At 34.1% G+C, this 14,992-nt stretch overlaps 1 protein-coding gene across 4 annotated transcripts in view; it reads right to left on the minus strand.

Moving 5' to 3' along the window:
- LOC116344737 (dachshund homolog 2) overlaps window positions 1-14,992 on the minus strand; it is a 42,817-nt gene that overhangs the window by 13,649 nt on the left and 14,176 nt on the right. For all 4 annotated transcript variants that reach the window (XM_031773432.1, XM_031773433.1, XM_031773434.1 and 1 more), the window contains one exon: window positions 2,944-3,077. In XM_031773432.1, the coding sequence (XP_031629292.1) occupies window positions 2,944-3,077 (134 nt within the window). The remainder of the gene's footprint in view (window positions 1-2,943; window positions 3,078-14,992) is intronic.

Below are 14,992 nucleotides of genomic sequence, written 5' to 3' on the forward strand. Positions count from 1 at the left end.
ATTCGGGAAATAAAATGCAAAATACGCAAGGCGAGCGGCACATCGCGTTCGGATCAAAAACAATTAAAATAATAAACATCCATGAACACGACTCTGAACGAACGGGATCGGACTGTATTGTGTGCAATGTATGCATTTCAATCGAAGTGAAATGAGCACAGTGCAACCATCAATTGAAGAAATATAAGTACGATTAATATGTTTTGTGTATAATTTTTTTATGATGATGATTAAATTGTGCATGCACAATGCACTCGATAATGTCGTCCCGTCGCTGTTGTTGCTACCACGCCGATTAATTGCTTCGACGTACAATCGTACACACTCTGAATGAATGTGAATTTGTGGGCCAAATTCGATGGATTTGAAGTTGTGCATTTCGCATTATGAGTGTTCGCTTACTCGCGCACACACATTCCTTGTTTTTTTTTCTCGCAAAACACTGCTTCTAATCGGGACTTCAATTACACATACATAATTTTGGTGTGTTTCGTTTTCGCCGTTGTTTTGGCGTTTATCATTGCATTACAAAAAGTACTTTGCACTTTGCGACTTTATACTGGTTTTAACCTCCAGTGTTGTGTGTTTCAGTCTGTCTCTTCGTGTTTTTTGCTTTGACACTGTCACTCTCTGATGTACAACTCCAAAAAGTGTTTTGTATTTATTGTGCGCTCTTTTCGCATATATATGTTTATTCTTAACATATGCGATAACAAATGCTCACGCATGTAAATTTCACATATGTGTGTGTTTTTGTTGTTGTTGCTAACACTCCGTATAACATACAAAAGGTGGATATCTGATCATCGCGATATGTCGGCCGTGTCTCACAACCAGTTCCAGCAAATGATACAACAATAATATTCACGTGTATTTATTGCCTTTTATTAACATTTTTCATTCGATTTTGCGGATTGTGTCATTGTTCGAAGTAGTTATAACACGAAAAAACAATTGACACAATACAGAGTGAGAAAGAGAGAGAGAGAGAGAGAGAGAGAGAGAGAGAGAGAGAGAGGGAGCAATTGTACAGCGAAGGGGATGTGCGTGCAGACATTTGGCGTAATCAATTTTTATATTGAATTAGCCTTATCAAATGTACCTTGTTAAGATTAATCAGCTAATGGCAAAACAATTTCAACAATGAACAATATATTTCATTCGTCCCTGGTTCTTTTTTTTTCGCTGTCGTAGTTGTTTTCAAGTTCGAATTCCACGTATGCAAACGCCACTTTTACTTTTCGGTCAGAATGACAACCAAAAAAGAGCACCGAATAAAAAGGAATTCCACAATAACGAAAAAAAAAATCGAAAATTCCGTACAAATTGAATACTTGATAATGCATAAATCACCAAGAAATGAATTCGAGCGATCACAACCTGCAATTTTGATGGACCGAAAAAATATGTGGCTGCAAAAAACGTCATTTCGATTCATTACAAATAACTGTATTTCGTTGTTAAGCACATCAGATTCTTAACGTTTCGAACGTGTTTTATTCGTTGCTTCTTCGGTGTTTCCGCCAATTTTGTCTCGAGACCTTTTGATTTTGTTCGGAATCTGAAATATCACCTGGCACCATTGAACAGTTTTATATGGTTAACAAATTGTTTTATCAAAACTATTATCGTCGTTTAACCTGTTTTCGAAGCAACGAAAAATTGGATAAAATAATATAAAAGACATCAACAGCCGATCAATGGCAAAAATAAAATCTGCCCGCGTATTGATTCTCTCAAATTATCTCTGTGTGTTTTTTTACATTTCGATCGTTCGTGCACACAGATAACACGCTATTAATTCACAAATGCTCCGGGTTATATTTACACATTTTTAAAACTATTGTATTTTCGCCTATGGTTCGAAATCGAAAAGAAACAGAAAACGACGACATCGAAGAAAGAGAGAAAAGTGCATTGCCGACCCAAAATCGAAATATGGTATTATGCGTTTAGCATAAATTCCATGGAGGGATACAGAGAGAGCTAGAGAGTTTTGATGAACGCAAGCGCACGTTTATACCAGACGCGTCATTAAAACAATACGCGACCGATCAAGGTAAATGAAGAGAGCAACAAAAAATCGACCCACAGAAAGCAAGAGTCTTAACGAACAGAAAATAAAGACGAATCGCTTCGAACACAATCGAAGAGAATAAATTTTATTGTAAAATTACAAAATTACTATGTATTTTTGGTCAATCGTTTAGGCTCTCGTCAATTAAGTGATGGTATTATTGGGTTAGCGTTTATCATTTTATAATAAACGTTTATGTTGTGCTTCAATTCTTTCATTTTTTTTTATTCTGGTCAGTGTGCTTTCAGTTTCTATCGTTCGTTGTTCGGTTTAAAGTAACTAGTATTTTGTGCAGACTTATGCATTTTGGACACTGCGTGCGCCTATTCGATCACTCATCACACCATTTAAAGTATAAATATACAAATGGTGATTTTCGCATTTAGCAGACTATTTTCGTTGTTGTTGCTGCACAAAATGATTGGTTTGAAAGTGATGCGCCGCTTTTGCCAATGCCACACAATCAATACGCATCTATTGATGAAATTCCTGCGTATTAAATAACTTTTTCACGATCGGAATTCGGACGTGAGTGCGATATTTATTTGATTCGTATTATTAACGGCAAAAACTGCGAATATAAATTTCGATATTTAAGAAAAAAATGAAGAAAGAATTTGAACCATAAGTTCAATGATTTGTTTTTATATTCAAACGAACTCCCGATTTAATTGCAATCTTTAAAAAAGAATTTAAAGAAATCGAGCGCATCGATGACACGAGCAAATTAATCGGCTATGTTTAAACGTTTTGACCTAACAGTAAATCACATATTTCCACGAAAATCGGTTTGAATTAAAGCATAGTGTTTGAGGTTGGCGCGACACCAATTTATTTGGTTGATTGAAATGTATCGAAAGACTCACCATTCATGTGCCCATTTTCATATGGGTAGTCACCGTTATCCAATCGATGTTTTTTCATCTGTGGATGATGCGATAAATGGCTGGAAGGTAATAGTCCGACAGGTCCTCGTTTTGGTGGTCGGCCCGGTCTAGAGCTGCACAGATAAATTAAAGGCAAAGGAAAAAAGATTGTGTTGAAATTTTATTATTAAATATAATGAATTTTATGTATGTCTGTATAATAAGTTTTCTTTTCAATTTCTGCAATAAAATGTTGTATTGTAAAGATGTGCGCCGTTTGTTGCGTGTAATAATCATATTCTTTTATTAATTCATCATCACAACCAATTGAATTTATGTAAAACAGATGTTTGGCATTTCTCAACGTTATTCAAACTGCTGATTGATTTGTTTCATACAGTTATTTATATACACACACATGCACACCTCAGAAAAGCCGTACCAATAATTATTTCATTTGTATCGAACGAAAAAGCAAGACACATATGTCTAAAAAAAATGTAAATTACAGAGATTTTGATGCGTACGGAGAATTACAGATGAATTGACCAAAGCGGTTATTAAATGACTTTTGTCACATGTTAATTATAAGTCATTTTCTTGATTTAAAATTATAAAAAACGATTTTAGCAACTGTTACCAAAATTTGGTTCATTTTTGTGAACAAAAGTGATTAGCACATGTCAAATTGAAAATAAAGAAATGAACGAAAAGCGAACGTCTAAACAAAAATAGCTGTAATTTATTCAAATTAATCACTTTGTTGTATTGAAGAATTATTGTATTCTTTGATTTCCCGAGGAGACGGTACTGAAAGAAATGGCATCGATACAATACTACATGGTAATAAAATGGATTGGCGCCAAATTGCCAACCGAACATCCACCACCAATATTTAGCCGTGATTCGGCCGCAAATGCCGTTCAAGACATTTTAAATTTTCATTGAATAGCGCACATTTGGCATACGCTTCTGATGCAACAAAGTCGTAAAATAGCTTGTAAAATTAATCAAAACAACAAAATTGTAATCCTCAATCGAATGAAATATGTGATTAATTTCTTTAACACATGATTGAAAATGTGCGATGCAAATCAAGCTTGCGATTAATGGCGCATTTTTTTATTATTTTATTGTCTCTATTTTTTATATAATGGCATTTGCCATGGCATCGGCGGGCATCGATGTGGGTAAGGAATTTGTTTGTCAAAATCAAGATGAAAATAAAATGTTTGTGCTCGATGTGTTTTTTTATGAATGCCACCACCAAAGTTTATGTGGCGTATTGAATGAATTTCGAGCAAATGAATCGAAACAAAGTCAATAAAAAAAAAAATACGGTACGTGACACATAAACAAACATACAATTTTCTTCTTCATCGTCATTTTATCTGTGTGTAATCGTGCTTGCTTTTTTATTATAAATTTCTTTAATGAATAAATTGACGCGCGATTGAAAGCACATTTGTTGAATATTGAAGTGTGTTGAAAAGAAAGGCGCTGCGAATCCGTTGGTGGGCACATACACACCGTGTGTCCATTATATAAACATAAATCAAATCGAAATGAAACTGAACGAAAAAAATATCCGTGTATATTGTAAAAAAAACCACTTTCGCTCTTTGCCTGTATTGTTCAGTCGGTTTGTTTTCTTGCAAATCAAAATTTTTAAACAACACCGAATAACATTGATTTTCGCATTTGCTGAAATGTATTTGATTTATTTTATTAGGTGCGCTTGTCGTTTTTTTCTTCTTCGTTAGCTGGTCGCTGGTGTGTCGGCTTAAATGCATTTAAACACGAAATCCCGTTCACTCTCTATCGCATGCTGTGTATATATTCAATGAATTTACGATCTGACTCGGTTCTCTTCGAGTTTATATTTAAATTTGAAACCGACGTTGTCGTTTTTGGAAATAAAATGTGCTTTTTTTGGTTATTTTTTTAATGTACAATGAAATACAAAAAAATGAAATTAAAGTATACACTTGCAAGAGTAACTATTTAATTTGACTTCTAATTGAAGTAGATCGAAAGATAAATCAAATATTATATGGCAAAGTGCAAGTATCTATGTGTATAAACTTTCTATTAGACAATTTGAATTCGAACAGAGGCTTAAAAGGGGGTTCGTGTGCATTTACACAGAAAGATAAGAACAACGTGTTTTTCTTCTTATTCTTCTTTCTTCTTTGGAGCGAAATTCGACTCTCTCTTCCATTCATAATAAATTCGATGCAATTTTATTGTGTGTTTCTGATTTCAAGCCATTAGGACGCGCGCGGGCATTTTATCTTCTGAAAAAAAGAAGAGCTCCATCATAATGAGACAAATCGGATCGATAAATTTTTCAACTCGTTCTCGTTTTGCCTTAATATGGAAGTCATTCGAAATGTGATCACATTGCATGTAGTGTAGCACAAATGGCATGCGCTCATACCATTCAATTCTTGATTGTCTATACATTGGGAGTGAAACAGATGACTTTGTCAAACCAGACATCTGAAATAAGTCAGATTTTACTCTATTTTATTCGTTTTTCTTCTCAATGGGGGAGATCATTTCTTGACGTAACTAAAATGAAATTTTCAAAATGATGATGTTCATTTTGAACCAGACGAGACAGAAAAAAATATCGTTCGTATTTGTCGAATTAGTGAATGTTTCATTGTTTGGTGTACATGTTTTTTTCATCATTCCGTTCCGTGATATATGTTTGCTTTGTGATATTGTGCATTGGAATGTTGTAATTTGTTTTTGTTTCAAATGAAGATATAATTTAAGGCCATGTTAAAAGAATAACATCGAAAAGCAAATACTGAATAAATAATAATAGAAGCTACTGTATTAAGCAGATAAAACAGCAATTCAATTGAGAATCATTTGTGTAAACAGCAAAGCAAGAAAAATGATACAGCACAGTAGCAGCTTCCTCCTTATCATGCGACTCAATTTAAATATGAGATTTAAATAACAAACAAACGAGAAAAAAACGCTCGTAAAACATTTGATTTGAGCTAGAATTTTCGAAGCATGGTTTCACAATCGTCATGATTAGTTATTTGATTTTAAAACGCACGCGTTTCTATTTCCAGAGTAATTTGCCACGAATATAATACTGACATCATTTCGATAACAACTTACGCTGTAAATGGCTTAATATCACGTTCATTCCATTACAATGATGTGCGCTTGACAACGGTGAAAGACTCATCATGATGAAGACAACAAAAACGACGACGACATTTTTTCAATAAAATCATTTTATTTACAGCAGTTTTCTTGGCCGTAAAAAACGCGCTCACGTACACTCGCTGATTGTTTCACACGAAGACAATTTCGCCTCACACTGTGACTGACATTTTATTATACAATGAATCAAAATTGTTTAGATTCACATGTGTGACGTTTTTCAACAATTGCGTACATTTCATTTTTTATTTCAACATTATAACAAACAAACCATTCTCATTTTGTATAACAAACAAAGTCATTTGAATCGATGTGCAATCAAAAAGTAATTAATGAATGTAAACGAGAGAAAAAAAGGGACACACACGGAAAATTAAGATCGGGTTTTTGTATATTCAAAGAGGCGCCACCGCGTCTTACATTGGCTCGATTATCCACGCATCATCACACATGGAACGAGTTTCCAGTGGTTTTCTGAAGGTGTTTGAGATTGGGTGAAACAAAAAACACCACAACAAAAAACAATGAAAAGTGTCTATCGATCGAGAAACTCCAATGCGCCGCGAAACATCAAATACGTTTATGGTAATTATTTCTTTATCGGCGCAAAACAGCAAGTACTTACTCATTCGTTCACCGATACCGATCTATTTTTATGATTTGGAAATCGTAAATCTATTGATAGTTTTGAATTTAATAGATTTCTTTAGGTGAGCTGTAGAGTATGAGTGAAAAAAACGGATTCATTTCGATGTTTTCATCAATCATTCAACGGTTTCGTTGTTATTCAATTGTAAAAGCATGACGGTAGAATGAAAAAAAAGTTTTGAAAGATAAAAATCATAACTGATACATTTGCGATGAGTGCGCGCTAGAAGGAGATGTAATAAACGATAGAGAAAAAAAGGTAGGATTTTAATAGAAATACAAAGACCAGGAAAAAAAACTACCGTCGACTAGTTGGGAAAAAAAACTCCAAAAGGAATAGATTAAGGAAATTCGATGTCGAGAGTCAAGAGAATGAAATAAGAAGCCGAAACAGATTAATTGTAAACATAAAGAGAATTGTACGAGCGATTCGTTCAATGAACAAGCATATATGAACTAGATCACATTGTGAAAATAGGGATATACGGACTGTAGATTTAAAGCACCTTTTATCTCTCTTGCGCATTCACACATCTATCTATTCATCCTTTTGTATTCCAAGCCGAAATCACATACGCACATATCCACCAAAATGATTTACAAATTTGTGCAATATAACACAAACAATGATATACAATCCATAATATCACTTCTCTGACGCAAACAAAGCGAACAAATTGGAAATGAAATGGAGAAATAAAAAAAATCTTTACAAAAATCATCTTTTAGATTTCTTGCTGTGTTTTGACGGATAATTATGTTGTATGCAGTTGCATTATTTCTCGAGTGTGTGAGAGATTGTGCGCATGGGTGCGATGAGTCAAAAGAAATCGGTTGTGGCGGTGTCTATTATTGTGCTGTTGTCGCTCATTTTTTGTTACCTCAGTGAATGATTCTTACAATCACACTCATCCATATACCTTCTTGAGAAAGTGCGCGCGCGAAAGTGAATCGTTAAATGAAATGAGATTGCTTTCAAACCAAACCAATCACATAAAAATTGAATGCAACAAATGCTGGAATTCAGATTTTTCGTTGTTAAGTAGCAAAAAGTTGTTAACTGATTTCAAATCATTGACCTTTTTTTATTTGCGCCTCTCATTTTATTGAGAATATGCAAAATTTCTGCGAATGCATTATCATTAGGCGCATACATTTCATTCGTAAAATATAGCATGGTTTATATTGTCCGAAAAATGAAAAATGTTACATTTTATGCCCCAGAATCAATATTTATTGAAACGAAATAGGGGCCTTTGAGCGCATATATGCGTTTTTATGGATTTTACCATATCCTTGAGAAACATCATAACCACACGGTTATTATGACGATTGTTATTAGCAACATTGTAAATAAAAAAAATATTTATTTCTTTGACTGTCTTATGAATGGCACCACCACCGCACCACACATTCGTCTCTCTTTCGTTCATTTGCGTTGGCATGAGTTTTGAGTGTCTTGGATGTTGTGTGTTTGAACATAGGTAAAGTCGACCGTTTATGAACAATAAAATAAGATTCATTCGCAACTGTCTGATTGCAACCATTCGTATAATTGAAAAACAATAAAATTGAATGTGTTTTTCTCAAAGCTGGTGAGAAAGAAAGAGTAAAAACTTCCTATGTGCGGCAAAACCGCTTACTGTGCGTTCAACCAAAAACCATGAAAATGCCAATTGATTGACTGACGACCTGCAATTCTTTTTCTCTTCAACTCTTCCACCGTTCCTTTTATGGGAAAAATCACCATTGCAAACAATTTATGCCTTTTCCATCTCGCTCTGAACTTCAGGATATGTGTCATCGAATTTCGTCAGTTGCACAGATATGAAAAGCAGACCAGACAAAACCATAAATTACATTCAGAATATGTGTACCGCGCAGCTCCTGTGCATATGTGCGAGCGCACACTATTCAATGGCCATCAAATGTTTTGTGATGTTTATGTTTCGGTTTATTTTTGCGATTTCAATGTTGATGAGAAATAATCGCTTTCAAATGCGAGAAAAATTGCCACGAAGATGAAAGAAAATTGGCAGAAAAAAATGAAATAAATTCGAAACGGTTGAAGAGAAAAAAGTCGAAGATACTGCCGATATCAGTCAATTTTGGTGTCGCGCTGGCAAATAAAAATTGATAGTAAAAATGTCTCATTTTATAATTCCAATCATTTGTTTTCTCTTGTGCGGGAGAGTATAAGACTTGTTTCAATCAGCAGATTAAAAAAAATGGATAAGATGAGAAAAAATTAAATAAATGTCTGCCACAACACATTAAATTGAATATTTATCTGCATCTCAAACGCAGCTAAAAAAGAATCGAAACAAGATTATTTTACTTTTCTTTCATTCACGTCCATTTCGATCGTTTGCATAGACTGTATCCAGAAAACGCAACAGAAGTACGATCCCATAAAATAATATGAGGTAACAAACGAAACGCGAAGAGAAAACTAAATGACAGACAAAATCAACTGGAGCTCACGTTGCCGACTTTTTGTTCTCTCTGTATTACATGTATTTTCGACCTCAAATTTTAGCATTAAATCTTTTTTTTTGCTCACTCCGTTTATGTCTCAGCAACAAATTTGATAATGTTCACACACAAATTTCATTGTATTTGTGCGCAAATCTTTTGTTGCAATGAAAAATTGCAGCATTACAAATTTCAAATTTATTATTCTCGCATGATTATATTCAATGGCGTTATAATAAAACAGTAACACAAACGAATATATAATTTTAAAAGACGTATTATTATTCGTGTGTAAATGCACGATTGATATGCATGTAGATTTTCAATTTTCCATTTCAAGCACCGATGCAAATGCTCTTTCAATGCCGAAAAAAAGGCCGACGAGAAATGCCTAAGTGATATGACACATAAGTGAATGGCGGTCGAAAAGTAACCAGCTATTATTCAAATTCAATAACTTCAACTAAAAGAGCCACGCTTCACTTTTTTTTTCTCAACACATGCTCATATTCCGCCGATGAATTGAATTCCGAATGAAAAGGAGTAAATTAGTTGAGTTCATGTCACTCAATGCATAATTGCATGTATGGATTTTCTTTTCAAATCTGGATTTCATTTCAATTTCATTCAGATGTTCTTTTATGTAACGGACCGAAGTCGTTTGTGTGTTTAGGAATCTGTTTTTAAAACAGATGATTTTTCGTTTTTCGTTGATGCGTACTTTGAATACGTTTGATTTTCACATCGAAATGAAATGTTGAATTGAACATGCCGATCGATTTTAATTGCGACGATGAGTGGTGAAACAATTATAATTACCATTGTTTTTTATTACCTCTCTTCAGAACATAAGTTTCGGAATTCATTTCGTTTGATCTTGCTTTGAATAGAATTGTTTCGATAAATTCGACAAGTGTCGAAATGCGATCACCGCCAAACGAGTTGAAAAAAAAATTGTTGTCGATTTAACATTCAAATGAATGTTGAGGTGGAATAATTCTTCGTGCGGCAGCGTTTTGGTTTAAATAAGAGTATTTTTACGAACTGTCGGTTATTTGAGTAGATAAAATCTAAATGGATGTTCACATCGTTATCGAAAGAGCACAATTTGTTTTAGTTTTTCATTCGAAATATGATTACAGTTACTCGCGATTTGATATCAGTGTTTTGATGTGAACAAGTTGTTGACAGTTTGAAATTATCTTAGAACCACGAGACATCAAAATAGAAAAAAATTCCTCGGAGAATCAATACGCCTGTACGTATACGCATCTCATAAAAGCGGTGTGCTCATCTCCATTGGAAATGTTCAATGTCCAGTTTGAAATTTGTCGATTGCTTTTTAAATGGTGTTATAATTTCCATTTGCGAGTGATCAAGATTCATGCATAAATTATATACAAAAAATTGCCTAATAAAATATAAATATATGATAATCTTTAATTGTATAAATGGAAATAAAAACATGAAGTAAATGTTCGGGAACGTTGTTAACATTCGCGTGGATCGATCGTTGAATAGACAAGCGTAGTGTATATCGTGCGAAAATCAACATCTGAATCCGTCACACTGTTTAACCAGCTTTTCTTCGACTCGAATACTAAGTGATTCGTTCTTTTGGGTAAAAAAAGATAGAGAGAATGAGAGCGCATTGTTTCATTACTCATACAGACACTTGAGGCATAGAGCGTGTACGTACAGAATCAAATTGAATATATATCGCATAAAACATGCATAGAAAAATTGAATCGAGCAAACGAGAGTCGCGAGGCCCAATATGCCCGAATGTGACGAGACAACAAAACGCCGTGTATGCAAAAAAATATCATAATAAAATATATCGTTCCATTTATACGGCAATAATAGTTATGAGCCGGTTCTTAATTATGTTTATAAACATACTTAAAAATAGCATGGAAATATCTCGTTCGCCGCTTCTTCTTTGTTATATCGCGTAGTGTCCGTTTGATGTACTGTTTGTCTGTATGTTTGCCTTGTTCGAAAATGTGCCGAAGAAAATCGGCCCCAATGAATGCGATGAACGGACAAGAAGAGAGCAGTGGTGAGCGTGAGCACATACTTGACAGTGTGTGATTTCAATTTGAGTGTATTGTTTTTCAAGTCCAAGCCAGAGGAGAACTCACGACATTGGCTGTTTTTGCGCTATTTTTAGTCTGTGTACACTGGTTGTTATGCTCGTGCATCATATCATCGCTTGTTAATGAACGATAGCTGGTCATATTTTGAGACGCATGAATTTGAAATTTATGTATCGCACATCGTAGGAACCAATGGCAAATCACAAGCTACGATTGTCTTTGCGTTCTTTCTGCAGTTCAATTCAGTTTCAACAGACCATGACCTTCTTCACCACCTCCAACACTGCGTTGTTTAAACGCTATCGCTAATGAAGCGTTCAATAATTTATACTTTTTGTCTGTTTGGTCACCCTCTCTCTGTCTTTGACCAATCGTTCATCAACCGCGAGGTATTACACAGTTTTAGTATTGCTGGCTATATCGATTATCCTAGTAATCAAAACAATTGTTGAGATTCCATTTTGCAGTGTGACGCACACACACACAGAAATACGCATGTATAAATATCAGATATACATATATTTTTTTAAATTTTTGTTTCCGTTAAATGAGGAAATATTGACGTTTACACGTTGCCTCATCACACTTAAAAATATTATTTCCGAGTCAGCAATGCTGATTGCATTCTAATTGAAAATAATTGGCTGCAGTTTTCAATTAATTTAACAGTTTGTAAATAATAAATGATTCAATGTGTGTATTTGTGTGAGTGCGTATATGTGCCGGAAATGATTGGTATTATATTCAATTTTTATCAAGAAGTTTGTCGAGAATCATTCATTTAAAATAATAAATTCTGTTAACAAAAACCGTACAAAACAAAAGTGCAAAACAATTGCTCATACAAAACATATACGAGTTGGGTCTTGTTAAAGTTGCAGGAAGATTGTATTGTCGACTTGAGTGCCACATTTTCTTGGGTTTTGAGACATGGCTTACACATGTGAGTGACATGCCATTTAAGGATCATATCAAATTCAATGAAGGTTGCAACTTTTTCGTCCTCTGCATGTACAATTGTACATCGACAACAACAAGACAACTCGTTCCAGCAGTGGTTGACAAAGTGTGAATGTGTGAAATGGAAAAGCCAAAATGAGAACAGCAGTCAAAACAGGATAATGGACTCATTGCTGTTGATGTTGTTTTTCTTCATTTTTTTCTCTTGTCTCTCTTTTATTTGTGAGTGCTGTGATTTTTGAATGCATAACATTGCGATGTAATTGTTGCAATATGACAATGCATTTCAATGAAAAATACAAAGAAAGGATAATCTCGCACTCCCTCTTCATTTTCCATACAAAATTACTATCATCATTTCTATTATTTTCCACTATATGATTATAACCATCATCATCCCATATCTTAGACAGTTAAATATGTGGTATAACATATTTGAAATTCGTTTAGGTAGCGGCTTTCACAAGGATATTCATTCCATGTCAACTATAAAATTCGCTACAAATAGTTTTCGACTACAATTCATTCACTCTATATAATAAGAGAGCACCGACATTCATGCAACAGAGAATTAAACAAAAAGTGGCTTGATCTGCCTTCTGTTGCATGCTCTTGAGTGTTTACATTAACAACACTCTCAGCGTGTGTTATCTTCCTTTTGTATGTACGTGAGTTCTTTTTTTCTTAGTCTGTTACTGCTGCCGCTGCTTGTTGTGCCTTCAATTCAAGTGAATAAATGAATTTTGAATGGCATTCATATTGCACAGTACACAAACACACTCACATGCGGTGGTAATTCGTGTGTTGTGAGTAAATAAACAGCGCGCAAAAAAAGCAGATTAATATCGGCTCAATTTCGCCTCGGCTCCTTAATGGAATGTCAAACAATGGCAAACACAAAATTTATCTCGCTCTCTCTCTTATTGTAAAAGAAAAATTCTTGATTATGCCAGAAACTCTCATTTATTTAATGGAATTTTAATGAGTTTGGCTTCGAAATTTTCCGTTTTGGTACACTTCAACTATACATTATAATATTTTTTCTCTTTTCTTCTTTAATTCGTTATTTGATTGATATTCGTTTATTATTTACAATACTGTAAGAGACATTCAATCAAATTTACACGGTTCCATGATTAATAATTCCTTTGGCGCACCTTTTCATCTGCGAGCACAAAACACATGCTGATTGATTTTGAAAGTGTACGTTTTTTATTTGTAAATTTGGCAATAGTATTGTAGTTAACTTATGGGTTTCTTTCAAATTTCAGTTAAACAGTCGGCTTTAATTCAAATTGAATATGAAATTGGGACTATCAAATGTCGATAAAAGCGTTACCAAAAGACTAATCACTTTATCCGACAAAAATCGAAACGGAAACCCCCTTTTTACTACTCTGATTTTATCTACGTTTTCAAAACTTTGTCATAATTTAATTCCCATTTTTCTTACTGCTGCAATTGCAAAAAAAAAACTCCTTTTGCCGCCATTTAATAACGATATAACTGACACATCATTCGAATCAACGTTAGATTGTCATTGTTCCATGAACACACTTAGTTATGATTATGTTTGGTAATTATTTTCTATGAAGTGAACAAGTCATCTCTTTTGGGTGTGGAATGTTTGAAATGTACGATTCAGGTTACAGACGCACTTTAAATCGAATAGAGTCTATATTTTCATTCTATAAATGTAAAATTAAATAAGTTATGCGTTTCGTTGTGTCGTCTTTTTCTATTCGCCGCGTGTCTCTCACTTATTTGCTTCTAATGGCAAAGCGATTTTTCCTTAGCTTATTTCATGCGGTTCTCCCCCTTTCTTCTGTTCAGTCTCACTTCGATAAAATCATACACGACACAGATAGAGATCGAACCGAGTTTCCAACTGTGCCAAAGTGTAACGTAAGATTTAAATTGATTTTAATTACACAGCAAAAGCGAATATTATTGCATGTGATTTGGAAGGGAGCCGATGCTGATGCTGTTCTTATATCGTTTTGCGACAAAAACACAAAACTTTCTGAAAATGAAAACATTCTTCTCATCCTTTTTTTTAAAACGATATTAGATTTCATAAATATCATCAAAACATTTTTGCCGTCTTTCATCTACTTTCATATTTCGGCTCCGGTTTTATGAACATTGCTATGACAAACGGCAATTTATCATTTTTCTTTGACATTTCGGAAGATATTCAATTGAAATGACTTTATTATTAATATATCCGAATTGATTTTGTGATATTTTACAACATTACTTTCACTCAACGATGACGACGACGACAGCGGTTGTAACAGCAAAATGTACAATCAATTCAACATGGAATTTTTGCTTAATTACAATTAAAAGTTTGCGTTATATTTAAAATTGAATAACTCTCTTCAAACGAGCGAAACATAGAGAGAGAGAGAGAGAGAGAGAGAGAGAGAGAGAGAGAGAGAGAGAGCAGGAGAATCTAGAAGAGAATTGTATACAATATCAACTTTTAATTGAAATCAAGTCGAAAATAAAATGCTGGAACATCCTGATTATATTGAAATACATAGCATACCGTGACTGACGTCATTATTTATGTTTCAAACTCACGAAATGGCTGATTAATTATAATCAATTATTGTTTCATCGTTTGAGAATATTGCAATGCAGACGACACTATGGAAAATCAGCAATGA

The sequence above is a fragment of the Contarinia nasturtii genome, unplaced genomic scaffold, assembly GCF_009176525.2.
Source record: "Contarinia nasturtii isolate CC-2019 unplaced genomic scaffold, AAFC_CNas_1.1 Cnas_scaffold_1182, whole genome shotgun sequence".
NCBI classification, from domain to species: Eukaryota; Metazoa; Arthropoda; class Insecta; order Diptera; family Cecidomyiidae; genus Contarinia; species Contarinia nasturtii.